Raw genomic sequence first — 14,071 nt, forward strand, 5'->3', positions numbered from 1 at the left:
CAGGAGAATGGCGTGAACCCGGGAGGCAGAGCTTGCAGTGAGCCGAGATCATGCCACTGCTCTCCAGCCTGGGTGACAGAGCAAGACTCCGTCTCAAAAAAAAAAAAAACAAAAAACAAAACTGCAGTCCAGGAGCGGTGCCAGGCAGGGAGGGAGAGGATGCATCTTCAGGATTCTTGACTCTTGTTTTAGGAATTTAGCTTGCAGGGAAATCCTGAGCCTTTACTCCAGAGTTTTGGAAATAAAGGAATCATGGGCCACAAAAGTTACTCAGCATTGTGGAGCATTCATTTTCCATCCCTTTATCCTTGGGGAACTTTCAGATGGTTTCAAGGGAAGTGAAGAAGGATTTGCTTCCTGGCCCGACTTAAGCTGTGGATACCATGTTAGGAGCCCTTATACCCACGTTCCAAGATCCTAGCTGCCAAGAGGACATCCTTGCAAGTTGTAGGATAGGCCATCCACCACTCCCTGCACCGAGTCCAAGAGATGGAACAAAGAGAAATTGCTCTCAAATGGTTTGGCTCTGGGGGACATTTTTCTAGCTTGCGTCAGGCCCTTCTCCCTATCACCAGGGCCTGCTTTCTTCCAGCAGCTCCTTCCCTGGAATCAGGGAGCTGCAGCCTGTCCCGGGCTCTGGAATTCTCACAGAGCACACCGCCCTCTGGACAGGAGGTCTGCATCGCGAAGTGCCCTCCCCTCTCTCCCGCAACCATACCCAGAACTTTGGGCCCTGTGGTTATACTGGCCCCTCCCCCAACAGTGCCCCCCGTCCTCTGCTTGCAGGTCATCGTGATGTCAGGTCATGAGACTATCCGAGTGCTGGAAGTCGGAGTGGATGCCCAGCTCCCTGCTGAGGAAGAGAGCAAAGGACCGGAGGGTGTGGCCGCCGAGGGCTCCCAGAGCGGAGACCCTGCTGAAGCCAGTCAAGCTGCTGGTAAAGCTGGGCCAGACAACCTGGGCTCCTCTGCAGAGGCAACTGGTACGAGGCCATCACCCCCACCTGGTACTGCTCCACCTGAGTGCTGAATGCCTCCTGTGGTCCCTGGGGAGCCAGCATGAATCCCTGGGGCTCAGGTGGTTTTAGGGTCTTGTCCACCTGCCCACTGGACAGCCTGTGCCTCTGGTCAGCTGCTAGGGCTACTCTACACTCCTTGTTTCTGGAGTTTTAGTTCTAGTCTGAGTCACTTCCAGGCCTAAACTGGGATGGATCAGGGTGAGGTGGGAGGAGACTGATAACACTGAGTTTAGGGGGTTGAATGTGGGAGTTGAACCCGATGAGCTGTGGGGGATCAGGCACTGCTCCCTGGCTTTGGGGCACCCTCTCATCAGTCTTCCTCATTAACACCTTGCAGGCTTTTGCAGGAAGCCTTGGGCCTCCTTTTTCAGTTTCCCCAGAACACCCCAATTCATTGCCCCTTGACTTCTGCTGTACGTTCCCGCTTCCCTTGACTGGAGATCTGGACTGGTGGGGGTGGGCCAAGAAGAGGAGGCAAGAAGGAGAGCACAGGAGTACACGCAAACTTCAGAAAAGCAACAGCTCCTTAACAAGAAAACTGCATGGCCACACATTACTTGCTCTACCTTCACATCAGTGTGTAAATTCTTTGGAACCCTAGTAACGTTAGTCATTTTCTTCCCTTTTTGGATAAAGGAATGACAAGAGACATGATCATTTTTCCCTAGACTGGAAATGCTGTGCTTCCATGTTGAGCCCAGGATGGGTCATCACCTGTTCCCAAGGGGCAGTGCCCTGGAGACCAGGCAGGGAAGACAAGGACTCTATGTCTCTGCCACTCCTTCCATTCAGCGTAGCCATTGTGCAGTGGAGCCCCTTTTCAGAAAACGGGGGAACTTTCTCAGGTTTATTCACCATGCCCTCACTTTGCTTTTCACCCATTTATCCATCTTCCTATCTCATTTCCTCTGGTGCCTTAATTCTGCTCCTTGCCCAAATTTGCTCTCAGAAATGGATCCTAAATCAATGATTTTCATGAGTGTTTGTGTAGTGTGCATCTTCTCCAGGAGTTTGTGTCTAAGCCTTTCGCAAAAGGCTCCTCCTCTATAAAGGAATTTTAGTCATCATCAAGCAGGTAAGGGAGGTATTTTGCTGGCATCACCTAAGCTGCCAGCTTAAAGTGATGGGAACTTTCTAAATGTGCAGGATTAAGAAGGGTTTCCTGTTTTTAAAACAAAACTAAGTAACGGGAAACTTTTCCAGGATGAAAACAGAATCTATTGGTTTGTGTCATTCTAAATTACTATCCAGTCTTTGTCACACATACATATTTTTTGCTGTGGCCACTGAGGGTAGACTAAGTAGTATGATACCACCACGTTATTTCATGTCCCTATGTCTTTTATTGACATAGAGTCACACACCTGCTTCTGGTTTTGGCCATTGTCAAATTGTCTGGGTTTTCATTTTCGTAAACAGTGCTGCTTTGAATGTTTTTGTATTGGTCCTTTAAAAAATTTTGTGAGTGATAGTCTACTAAAATTCCCTTTGAGGCCAGGCACAGTGGCTCACGCCTATAATCCCAGCACTTTGGGAGTCCTAGACGGGTGGATCACCTGAGGTCAGGAGTTCAAAACCAGCCTGGCCAACATGGCAAAATCCCGTGTCTACTAAAAAAATACAAAAATTAGCCGGGTGTGGTGGCACACACCTGTAATCCTGACTACTTGGGAGGCTGAGGCAGGAGAATCGCTTGAACCCGGGAGGCAGAAGTTGCAGTGAGCAGAGATCGTGCCATTGAACTCTAGCCTGGGCAGTAGAGCGAGACTCCATCTGAAATGAAATGAAATGAAATAAAATAAAATTCCCTTTGAAGGGAAATTAATTATTAACATAGGAGGAAATCATTTCATGGAAAAATATAAAATCTTGTTATCAATGAGAAGAAAAGTAATTGACTTTAGGGTATGAGATGCCTGTTAGGCATAAGCAATGATAAAACCTATATTGGTGGCCGGGCTTGGTGGCTCACGCCTGTAATCCCAGCAGTTTGGGAAGCTGAGATGTGCAGATTACTTGAGCTCAGGAGTTTGAGACCAGCCTGGGTAACATGACAAAACCCCATCTCTACAAAAAAAAAAATACGAAAATTAGCCAGGTATGGTGGCAGGTGCCTGTGGTTCCAGCTGCTCTCGAGGCTGACATGGGAGGATCACTTGAGCCTGGGAAGTGGAGGTTACAGTGAGGTGAGATTGCACCGCTGCACTCCAGCCTGGGTAACAGAATTGAGACCTTGTCTCAAAAAAAAGAAAGAAAGACAAAAAAGACAAACCTGCACGTTATGCACATGTACCCTAGAACTTAAAGTAAAAAAAAAAAAAAAAAAAAAAACTATATTGAGTGGTGCTGTGGAGAAACAGGTCCATTGTTTCTGGTTCTCTGAGTTCCTTTAGTCTTTCTCTGTAGTCCAGCAGGAAGCAATAGCAGCCCTAATGTATGTAAAACCTTGAACTCCATGGTCCTACTAAATATACCCTAATAAAATGAATATTTTGCTTCTTTAGAGGGTAAGCTTTCATCATTTATGTTTATCACTTTCCCATTTTCTCACTTACTTGTTATGTTTTGTCACATTTTGTCCAACAAAATGTTTTTTAAATTTTCATATGTTCAGACTCTCCTTATGTTTGCTGATTTTTTTTCTGTTTTATTTTTTTAACTCATTTTTATTTTTTCTGTAGAGCTGGTGTCTTGTTTTGTTTCCCAGGCTGGTCTGGCAACTCCTGACTTCAAGCGATGCTACCACCTCAGCCTCCCAAAATGCTGGGATTACAGGCGTGAGCTACTGCACCCAGCCTGATTTTTTTTTCCAGTAGTTAGAAATGTGTCTTCCCATCACAGAGGAGATAAATCTGTTATTTTGTTTTCTTTTACTATTTCATAAGGCTTTTGTTGGTGTGTGCTTGTCTCTTTAATTCCTTAAACTACCTAGGTTTTATTATTGAATGCTGTGAAAAGTATAGTCCTGAGTTGAGGTTGACGCCTTCCCAAGTTGAAACATGGGCTAGGACTGCAGGGTTGGATAGAACCTTTGCGGTTATCTGATTCAGTGGTTCCTACTCTTGGCCATATCACAGGGGGAGCTTTGAAGGAAGAAAGAGAGGTGAGGTAAGTAGCCTCCACTCTTGGACATTCTGATTCAGCAGGCCTGGATTAAAGCCTAGAAATATATGTCCAGCAGTTTTAAGAAGCCACTTATCTGGCCAGGCACGGTGGCTCATGCCTGTAATCCCAGCACTTTGGAAGGCTGAGGCGGGCGCATCGCTTGAGGTCAGGAGTTTGAGACTAGCCTGGCCAACAAGGTGAAACCCTGTCTCTACTAAAAATACAAGAAAAAACTTGGCCAGGCGTGGTGGCTCATGCCTGTAATGCCAACACTTTGGGAGGCCAAGGCGGGCGGATCACGAGGTCAGGAGATTGAGACCATCCTGGCTAACACGGTGAAAACCCATCTCTACTAAAAATACAAAAAATTAGCCGAGCGTGGTGGTGGGTGCCTGTAGTCCCAGCTACTCGGGAGGCTGAGGCAGGAGAATGGCGTGAACCCAGGAGGCGGAGCCTGCAGTGAGCCGAGATGTTGCCACTGTACTCCAGCCTGGACGACAGAGCAAGACTCCGTCTCAAAAAAAAAAAAAAATTTAAAAATAAGAAAAAAATTAGCTGGGCATGGTGGTATGCGCCTGTAATCCCAACTACTTGGGAGGCTGAAGCAGAAGAACCCCTTGAACCCTGGAGGCAGAGGTTTGCAGTGAGCAGAGGTTGCACCAGTGCACTCTAGCATGAGTGACAGAGCAGGACTCCATCTCAAAAAAATTAAAATAAAAAGAAGCCACTGATCTGGTCCAATATCCATCACTCAATTCCTAGGCTCCTTTTAACTCATCATATATTAAATAATAACCATTCTTCTCATTGTCGTATGGCTGTGAAGTTTCCTGGTGGGGGTTCCCCAGTACCTGCATAGGCTAAGGTACCAAGAGGAGGCAAAGAGCTGCAAGTCATGGGAAGTTCATTTAGAAGCTCGTTGAAGCTGCTTACATGACTTTAGACCTCAGGGAAGAGCAGAGAAAAGCTGGCTGTCCTGTAGTGCAGCACAGACCTGTCCGATTTTCAGGGACTCTTGCTTCCAGGACTTTGCCCTTCAGGAACTCCTGCCCCTTCCCCAAACCAGCAGCTGCAACCAAAAGTACCCTGGAGGCGGGTGAACAGCGATTCAGTGGCTGGTTGAACCAAGGACAGCCACTCCCATCCATTCTCGCTCTGGCTTCCCTGACACACGTGTGGGATTCAGGCCACTCTGTTGATGATGTGACAGTTTTTACAGGACCAGGAAATGAGGGCTAACACTCACCTGGGTATCTTCTTCAGCTAGATGTGAGAAGGGTTGGCTTACCTTCCAGAGCTGGCACAGGGCTCCCCAGCCTCCTATCCTCACTACCGTAGCATTCAGGAAGCTGCCTCGTGGGCCAGGGAAGATCAATGATTGGTCCTGGGCTATGCAGCAATGCAGCATGGGACTGAGGGTCACCGCTTCAGGCTGCAGATGTCATGTACTGCTGTGGTGACCCCTCCACTCACGTCAGGCTCACTCCTTGTCCTTCTTTCTCTCAATGCCTTGTGAAGTGAAGTCACCCCCGGGGATCCCTCCGAGCCCTGCCCCTGCCATTGCCACCTTCAGCCAAGCCCCAAGCCAGCCTCAGGCATCGCAGACCCTGACGCCACTGGCTGTACAAGCTGCCCCCCAGGTAAGGGCTGCCCTCGGGAGCTGGACAGAGGGCTGGGGGCAGGAGCGAGGCATGGGACAGCCAGCATGGGGAAGCCACGGAGTCTGGGAACTTCATGGGGCAGGACAGGGAAGGGGCTATGGCTTGAGGGAGGGACTCTCCTACTAGGCACCTCCAGCTTCACCCCTGCCTGTATCAGGCCCATTTGGAAAAGGGGATCTGCATTTGCAGAATCATCTCCTTGGGCCCAGCCAGGATTGCAGAAATAACATTAACTCTTTCATGCAGCCAGAGTTTCTGTTTATCAAATGACTAAATGAATGAATACCCTTGCCAGCCCTCCAGTGGATGCCTGGAAGAGTTAATGGATTGTTCAGAGTCCTCATTTAGAGCCAGGGAGTGGCCCCAGCACCGTGAGAGGCTGCCTTCAGGATCCTGCAGGCATGCAGAGCTCCCTGTCCCTTTCCCTACATACCCTGACTCCGAGGCATCCAGCCAAGGGTATGGTCCATCAGAAACTTCTCGGAGGCCTTTGTGGGGCCTTGACCACTTGGTTCCATCAGCCACTGCTCCCTGTTCCCTGGCCACTAAGCACAGGGCGTGTCAGCAAGGGCCTGCAGAAGGCCTGGCAGGCAGCAGGCTGTGGTGGGGAAAGCCTGTGCCCCCTTCCCATCCTGTGAGCAGGGCCACCTTGCCCTGGATTTGGGCGATTTCTCTGAAGGCAGGATAGTCAGTCCAGGCACCCCCTCAGGTTTGGGCCTCCAGCTAGGGTTTGGCTCTTCCCCACCCTCATGTGGCCTTTGCCCCATCGCCCTCAGAATGCTTTGTTTGTGCTCAGCTGGGTCTCAGAGACCCAGTGTTTGCGCTGTCAATGTTGATTTTTTATTTTTTCTTTTCTTTTTGAAATCTTGTTTGCTTTTGCAGGTCTTGACTCAGGAAAACTTAGCCACAGTTCTGACAGGAGTTATGGTTCCAGCAGGGGCAGTTACTCAACCTCTTCTTATCCCCATCAGTATTGCAGGTCAAGTGGCTGGTCAGCAGGGGCTGGCCGTGTGGACAATTCCTACAGCAACCGTGGCTGCCCTCCCAGGACTGACCGCTGCTTCTCCTACGGGGGGAATTTTCAAGCCACCTTTAGCCGGTCTCCAAGGTAACGGCAACTCTTCCCAGGACTGCACCAGGCCCCCCACCACCCTCCACTACACCCCCGCACGTGTGCTTGCCATGTTGGACTCAGAACCCTCGGCCCACCCAGGGCAGCCGCCCTGGATTCTGGATCCGGTGTCTTGGGCATCCGGCCGCAGAGCTGCCGCAGCACCTCAGGACTGTAGGCCATGACACCACGCTGGCCCTGCAGGCCTGTCTTACTTCAGCCAGCTGTCTGAGACTGCCCCTCTCCCCCTGCGCCAGAACTTACCCCATGACCAGCCTCCTGGGAAGGACTGCAAGAAGATTCAACATCTGGTTCTTGAACCTACACATCTGGCCCCAGGGAGGGGGGATGAGAGATGCTGGCATGTGTCAGCCCTTCAAGGATCAAGGGAATCGTGGCTGCCTGCCCCACTGTGCCCACCACCCCAACCCCCTCTCCTTCTTGTGCCAGATCCCTTGGGATTGGAGCCGCTCTGGGCAGTGGCTGGGCATTTGAGCACCTCTGTCTCTGCCTTGCTCCATAGCAGCTGCTGTGCTGAACACCGCTCTTCCGGCACCCGTACAAGCTGCCGCACCAGTACAGGCCTCCTCGACAGCCCAACCCCGGCCACCAGTCCAGCCCCAGACGCTGTTCCAGACCCAGCCGCTGCTGCAGACCACGCCTGCCATCCTCCCGCAACCCACTGCTGCCACCGCTGCTGCCCCTACCCCCAAGCCAGTGGACACCCCCCCACAGATCACCGTCCAGCCTGCAGGCTTCGCATTTAGCCCAGGAATCGTAAGCTGCTGCCCTCACCCAGGGCTGACCAGGGATGGACAGAATCATGGGCCAAGGGTGGAACTGACCCTTCCCACAGTGGAGGACGAGCCCCCCCGAAAACAGCCCTTTTCCAACACCTCAGCAGAGATGGGCTCCCTCTGAGGCCTTCTCCTTGCAGTTGCCAGCCCGTCCATCCCAGATAAAAGCAGACAACCTCTGCCAAGAGGTCTGGGCACATTCTCCAGAACCTGAACCACTGGACCAGGCTTGGAGGGTGGGATGACGTCTGGGGATTGAAAACTTGTGAGCTGTCACTAAGGTGCAGCCAGAGCTTACAGCTCTATGCTGGTGTCTGTCCAGTGTAGCTCCTGGCTTGGCAGTGGGAGCTGTTAGATATGACCAGGATCACATCAGCCTCTCAGGTGTGACCCTTCTACCCTGGCAGAAAGATTAACCAGAGTTACTTTTCCATGACTGTGGCCCCCCCTTCCCTGCTGACCCCTGCAGCCCCTAGCCCTGGAAACCATCCAGCTGGTAGACATGGGCCTGAAGCCCACCATCACATCTACCCACCCCAATGCCCTCTGTCCTCTTCCCTCTGCCCGGGGGTCTTCTCACCCCTCGGCTTCTGAGCAAGGCTCTTCCTCCACCCACAGATCAGTGCTGCTTCCCTTGGGGGACAGACCCAGATCCTGGGGTCCCTCACTACAGCTCCGGTCATTACCAGCGCCATTCCCAGCATGCCGGGGATCAGCAGTCAGATCCTCACCAATGCTCAGGGACAGGCAAGTGGCCAAAGGCAGGGCTGGAGGGTGGGGACTGTGGAGAGGCTGGCCAGGGGAAGGCAGCCAGGACTTGGGCTGTGGGTCGTAGAAACTCGAACAGATGTCAAGCTGTTGTTCCTGTCTCCTCGGTGGCGGCTTTCTGCCAATGCTGAAGCTGGTCAGGGGTGTACCCACCACCGTCCTGGAGGTGCTCACATTACATGGGAGTTTTCATTTACGGAGCACCCATGTTGTGGTCAGGCTTTATGATGGGTGCTTTCTCATACATCATCTCACTTTCTTTGGAGTACAAATCTATTAGGTGGAGATTTTTATTCCCATCTTACAGGACAGAAGGCTGAGGTTCAGAGCAATGAAAGCCACACAGCTAAAATGTGGCAGAACAAGGCAGGTCTCTCTGAATCCACATCCAGACCTATTCCTGCTCCACCACAGCTCTGAGGATGGAATAAAGGAAGTAGCCCTTAGAGTGTGAATCCTGCACTTTACTCATGCAGAAACTGAGGCCAGAGCAGGTTGAGGGATTTGTCCATTAGTCTCTTCCCCTGGTGGTGTGGGGATTTGGGTTTGGGGTGGAGCTGGATCCTACCCTCACACCTGGGGTCCCTGCCTTATTTCCTCCCAGGTTATTGGAACCCTTCCATGGGTAGTGAACTCAGCTAGTGTGGCGGCCCCAGCACCAGCCCAAAGCCTGCAGGTCCAGGCCGTGACCCCCCAACTGTTGTTGAACGCCCAGGGCCAGGTGATTGCGACCCTGGCCAGCAGCCCCCTGCCTCCACCTGTGGCTGTCCGGAAGCCAAGCACACCTGAGTCCCCTGCTAAGAGTGAGGTACAAGGGCTGGGGGTGGTGGGGCGTGGCACAGGCTCTGCCATCTGGCACCGGCTGCTTCCCTCCCTGCCAGTCAGGACAGCATCTTCTGAAACTCCTAGGAGAGCAGGGCACCTCCTAAAGTGGGAGTGGTCCCAGAGTAGAAAGCCCACATGTGTCCACCCAGGTTCAGCCCAGGGAAACAGTGGGAAAAGACCCGCTACTCACACACCCCCAAAATATGTATATGTGCCCTCAGAGGCCAGTGCTGTTCTAAGAAGGTCAGGGAGGTAGGTGATGGTCAAAGTAGACTGGGCCAGGATCAGCTTTAGGGTGAACAATCTTCCTGAAAAGCCCTGGGAAGTCAGTTTTGCACTCGCTTCCTCTACCCCTCCATCCCTCCACCTCTCCACTCTCATTCTAGGGGTATTTTTTGAGTGCCTACTATATTCCAAGTGCTGAAAACACAAAGATGAGTAAGATGCCCTCCTAGTCTTAGGCAGCTTGGCATTGGAGACAAGTCAGTGGGGCAGAACTATCACAGGGACACACAAATAAGGTGGTTTGGGGCCCCAGAGGACCGAGCTCTCGACAAACTTGGAGGTTAGGCAAGACTTCACAGATAAGGGACACTGGACCATCATAAAGGGATGAAGCCGGTGTGGTGGTGCTCACCTGTAGTCCTAGCTACTCAGGAGGTTGAGGCAGAGGATCACTTGAGGCCAAGAGTTCAAGGCTGCAGTGTACAATGATCATGGCTGTGAGTAGCCACTGTGCTCCAGCCTGGACAACATAGCAAGACCCCATCTCTAAAAATAAAAAGGGATGAGTTGGATGTGAGAGTGTTCTACCTTCAGGGAACTGCAGCAGATATCACATGCTAGAGCAGCAGTTCTCAAGCCTGTGTATCAGAATCCCCTGGAGGCCTTGCTGGAATGAAGATTCCTGTGTCCCACCTCAGAGTTTCTTATTCAGTAGATCTGAAGTGGAGTCCAAGAGTTTGCATTCCTAAGTTCCCAGGTGATAATAAGGCCAGTGGTTCACAAATGTAGCATGCACTTCCAAGTTTTGTAAATAACCTCTTAGCTTTATCTGTGAATAGAGATCATAAGGGTACCAACTTTAGAAGGTTATGAATGCTGAAGGATATATTATACATAGTCAATGAACACTGATGCACAGAAAGCACCTGAAAAACAAACAGTACTTCTTCTTGTAATTACCAGTATCAGGTAAGGTACTAGGGAACTGCTGATGCTAAAGGGCTTCAGCAAGGAAATGGCTGACCGGATGTACTTTTTTATTTTTTTTTTTGAGACCAGAGTCTTGCTCTGTTGCCCAGGCTGGAGTGTAGTGATATGAGCTTGGCTCACTGCAACTTCTGCTCCTAGACTCAGTCAATCCTCCCACCTCATCCTCCCCAGTAGCTGAGACTACAGGTGTGCACCATCACACCTGGTTAATTTTTGTATTTTTTGTAGAGACGGGGTTTTGCCACATTGCCCAGGCTGGTCTTGAACTCCTGGACTCAAGTGATCAGCCCACCTCAGCCTCCCAAGTGCTGGGATTACAGGCATGTGACACCGTGCCCAGCTGAGAGATGCATTTTTTAAAAATCCCTGTTATAGGCTGAGCACAGTGGCTCACGCCTATAATCCCAGCACTTTGGTAGGCCAAGGCAGGTGGATCACCTGACGTCAGGAGTTCAAGACCAGTCTGGCCAACATGGTGAAACCTCGTCTCTACTAAAAATACAAAAATTAGCCAGGCATGGTGGCAGGCTCCTGTAGTCCCAGCTACTTGGGAGGCCGAGGCAGGAGAATTGCTTGAACCTGGGAGGCGGAGGTTGTGATAAGCCGAGATTGTGCTACTACACTCCAGTCTGGGTAGCAGTGAGACTCCATCTCAAAAAAAAAAATCCCTGTTATTCATATGATGTCAAGAACTGGACTGTGGTGAGGCGGTTTAAACAGCTGTAGGGAGAGTCAAGGAACTCTGAACTAAGGCAAAGGCCCTGGGGATGAAGAAGCAATGGACTTGAGACAGACCGGGGTAGAATCCAGGAAACAGGACCATCCTGGAGAAATCTGTACTTCCTAGAAAGCTTTTTTTAAAAAAAAAATACCAAATACTTTCATATATTTATAGTTTCTTCTGATTACAAATATGATATATGATTTTTACAAAAATTCTAATATTTTGTGTAATGTAAAAAGTAAAAATCCCTTCTAATTCCAACTCCAGAGACAACTTCTTTTGATAGCTCACTTTATATGCCTCAAGATTTTGTTTATCTGGAAATTCACATGTATTTTTTAAAGGCATTAGTCCATAAAAACTGATTTTCTTTTTTTTAAATTATTTTTTATTTTTCGAGACGGAGTCTCACTCTGTTGCCCAGGCTGAAGTGCAGTGGCGTGATCTCTCGTCTTACTGCAACCTCCGCCTCCCGGGTCCAAGCGATTGTCCTGCCTCAGCCTCCCCAGTAGCTGGGGTTACAGGCATGTATCACCACACCTGGCTAATTTTTGTATCTTTAGTAGAGATGGAGTTTCACTGTATTGGCCAGGCTGGTCTTTAACTCCTGACCTCAAGTGATCCACCCACCTTGGCCTCCCAAAGTGCTGGGATTACAGGTGCATGCCACCATGCCTGGCTAATTTTTGTATTTTTAGTAAGAGATAGAATTTCACCATGTTGGCCAGGCTGGTCTTGAACTCCTGACCTCAGGTGATCCACCCACCTTGGCCTCCCAAAGTGCTGGGATTAAGGCGTGAGCCACCACGCCCGGCCAGAACTGATTTTCACCTTATTTTTCACTTACGGCTATGACTCAGACATCAGAGTAGGTAGCAGGTATACCTTCTCCTTTCTGATGGCTGCACAGTCTCTCATGGTAGAGAGATACCAAAAGCCACCTACCAGTTTCCCTGTTCATGTACATTTGAGGCCTGAGAGGCTGTAAAATCAGGTTGAGGCTATCTTTGAGGGCAGAGATTTGGAAGCAGCTATCCCAAGGATGAGCACTTGTTGGGGCTTTGGCCAAGTGTACTGAACCTTTCTGAGCCTCTCACCTGCCTGTGTCACAGGTGGGTGTGAAGCTCCAGGTTGGTAGGGCAGGTTGCTGTGCTTATTTAGTATAATTCAGTCACTATTGTTGGGTTGGTGTTAATAAGCAGCCTCTAGTCTTGCTTTTTTTTTTGAGATGGAGTCTCACTGTGTCACCCAGGCTGGAGTGTAGTGGCGCAGTCTTGGCTCATTGCAAGCTCCGCCTCCCGGGTTCAAGCGATTCTCCTGCCTCAGCCTCCTCAGTAGCTGGGATTATAGGCACACACCAATACGCCCAGCTAATTTTAGTAGAGACAGGGTTTTGCCACATTGTCCATGCTGATCTCAAACTCCCAACCTCAAGTGATCCTCCCGCCTTGGCTTCCCAAAGTGTTGAGATTACAGGCATCAGCCACCATGCCCTGCCCAGTCTTGCTTTATGATAGGGCCCAGGCGGGAATGTCCTGCATGCGTGAGGATTTCATGCCTGTTTTTGCCCTGCCCCTGGTCCACCCAGGGATTTTAAGTCCCTGAGCCTGGCAGAGGGCAGCAAAGGCTTGTTGTCTGTCCTTTCACAGGTGCAGCCCATCCAGCCCACACCAACCGTGCCGCAGCCTGCTGTGGTCATCGCCAGCCCAGCTCCAGCAGCCAAGCCATCTGCCTCTGCTCCTATCCCAATTACCTGCTCAGAGACCCCCACCGTCAGCCAGTTGGTGTCCAGTAAGTGGCTCCTGGAGGAGTAGTGTGGAGAAGCGGGGAGGCATTTATTTGGGCACCCAACCTCTTCAGATGCTGCTTTCCTTGATAAACATCCTAGGGTCCAAAGGGGAAGGGCAGAGGCCCAATATGAGGGGCTGGCTTTTTCATTCCCATTCCTCTGGAGGTGGAGTTTGGGCATGATGACAGTGGAGGCTGTTGAGCTGGCTGGCTGGCTGCTTTTCAGAGAGGCCGAGCCATGGGCTGTCTCCGCTGTGGTCTCTCACCCAGTGTCTGAGGAATGTGGGTAACCAACAAGTGTGTCTGGGGCCAAGCCTAAGGAAGGTGGGGGAGGTTGAGCAGTTAGAGCTGGAAGAACTTGAAAATAGCTCCTTACCCCTGGACGGGTTAGTTTAGGCCCCTTTTCTTCACGTCTTACTTGTCTTGGGGACAAAGGTGATAAAAGTCTTGAAGGTGCATGAGCCTTTCCCCAGGTGTCCTCATCTCTCACCACTGCGTGAGTAGTGAGAGAGAAGCAGGGATGGCTCCCATGTTACACACTCATCCCTGCTCCCTCCCTCTGGCCTAGAGCCACATACTCCAAGTCTGGATGAGGATGGGATCAACTTAGAAGAGATCCGGGAGTTTGCCAAGAACTTTAAGATCCGGCGGCTCTCCCTGGGCCTTACACAGACCCAGGTGGGTCAGGCTCTGACTGCAACGGAAGGTCCAGCCTACAGCCAGTCAGCCATCTGCCGGTGAGTAAGGCTGCCCTAGACAGGATTAGGGCCTGCTCAGCTGCCTGGTGCCACCGGGCACTCATGGGGACCTGGGCACTGGCCCCTTTTCCATATGCCCCCTTGCTCCAGCCTTTTTCCAGATAAGGAAGACCGTCTTAAGGGTAGATGTGAACACCTGGTTAGTCAAAGACTGACCCTGTCCTTCTGAGGCCCTCTGAAGTTTATCCTCCAATCCTGGGCATTAATATGGGTCTTCTTTGAGGAACCCAAAACCCTAATGCTGAGGAATTCTAGCAGGAAAGGAGTACAGCTTATAAAATTAGTCACCAAAGTGGGAATT

At 50.8% G+C, this 14,071-nt stretch overlaps 1 protein-coding gene across 2 annotated transcripts in view; it reads left to right on the forward strand.

The window, feature by feature from the left end:
- The window catches only part of POU6F1 (POU class 6 homeobox 1), a 21,440-nt gene that overhangs the window by 2,175 nt on the left and 5,194 nt on the right, over positions 1-14,071 (forward strand). Inside the window, exons 3-10 of one of the 2 annotated variants that reach the window (XM_011930649.1) lie at positions 787-982; positions 5,642-5,763; positions 6,667-6,892; positions 7,419-7,672; positions 8,311-8,439; positions 9,065-9,268; positions 12,874-13,015; positions 13,581-13,749. In XM_011930649.1, the coding sequence (XP_011786039.1) occupies positions 787-982; positions 5,642-5,763; positions 6,667-6,892; positions 7,419-7,672; positions 8,311-8,439; positions 9,065-9,268; positions 12,874-13,015; positions 13,581-13,749 (1,442 nt within the window). The remainder of the gene's footprint in view (positions 1-786; positions 983-5,641; positions 5,764-6,666; positions 6,893-7,418; positions 7,673-8,310; positions 8,440-9,064; positions 9,269-12,873; positions 13,016-13,580; positions 13,750-14,071) is intronic. The other variant, XM_011930650.1, reaches the window with a different exon arrangement.

This window comes from Colobus angolensis, unplaced genomic scaffold, assembly GCF_000951035.1.
Source record: "Colobus angolensis palliatus isolate OR3802 unplaced genomic scaffold, Cang.pa_1.0 Scaffold87, whole genome shotgun sequence".
Taxonomy (NCBI): Eukaryota; Metazoa; Chordata; class Mammalia; order Primates; family Cercopithecidae; genus Colobus; species Colobus angolensis.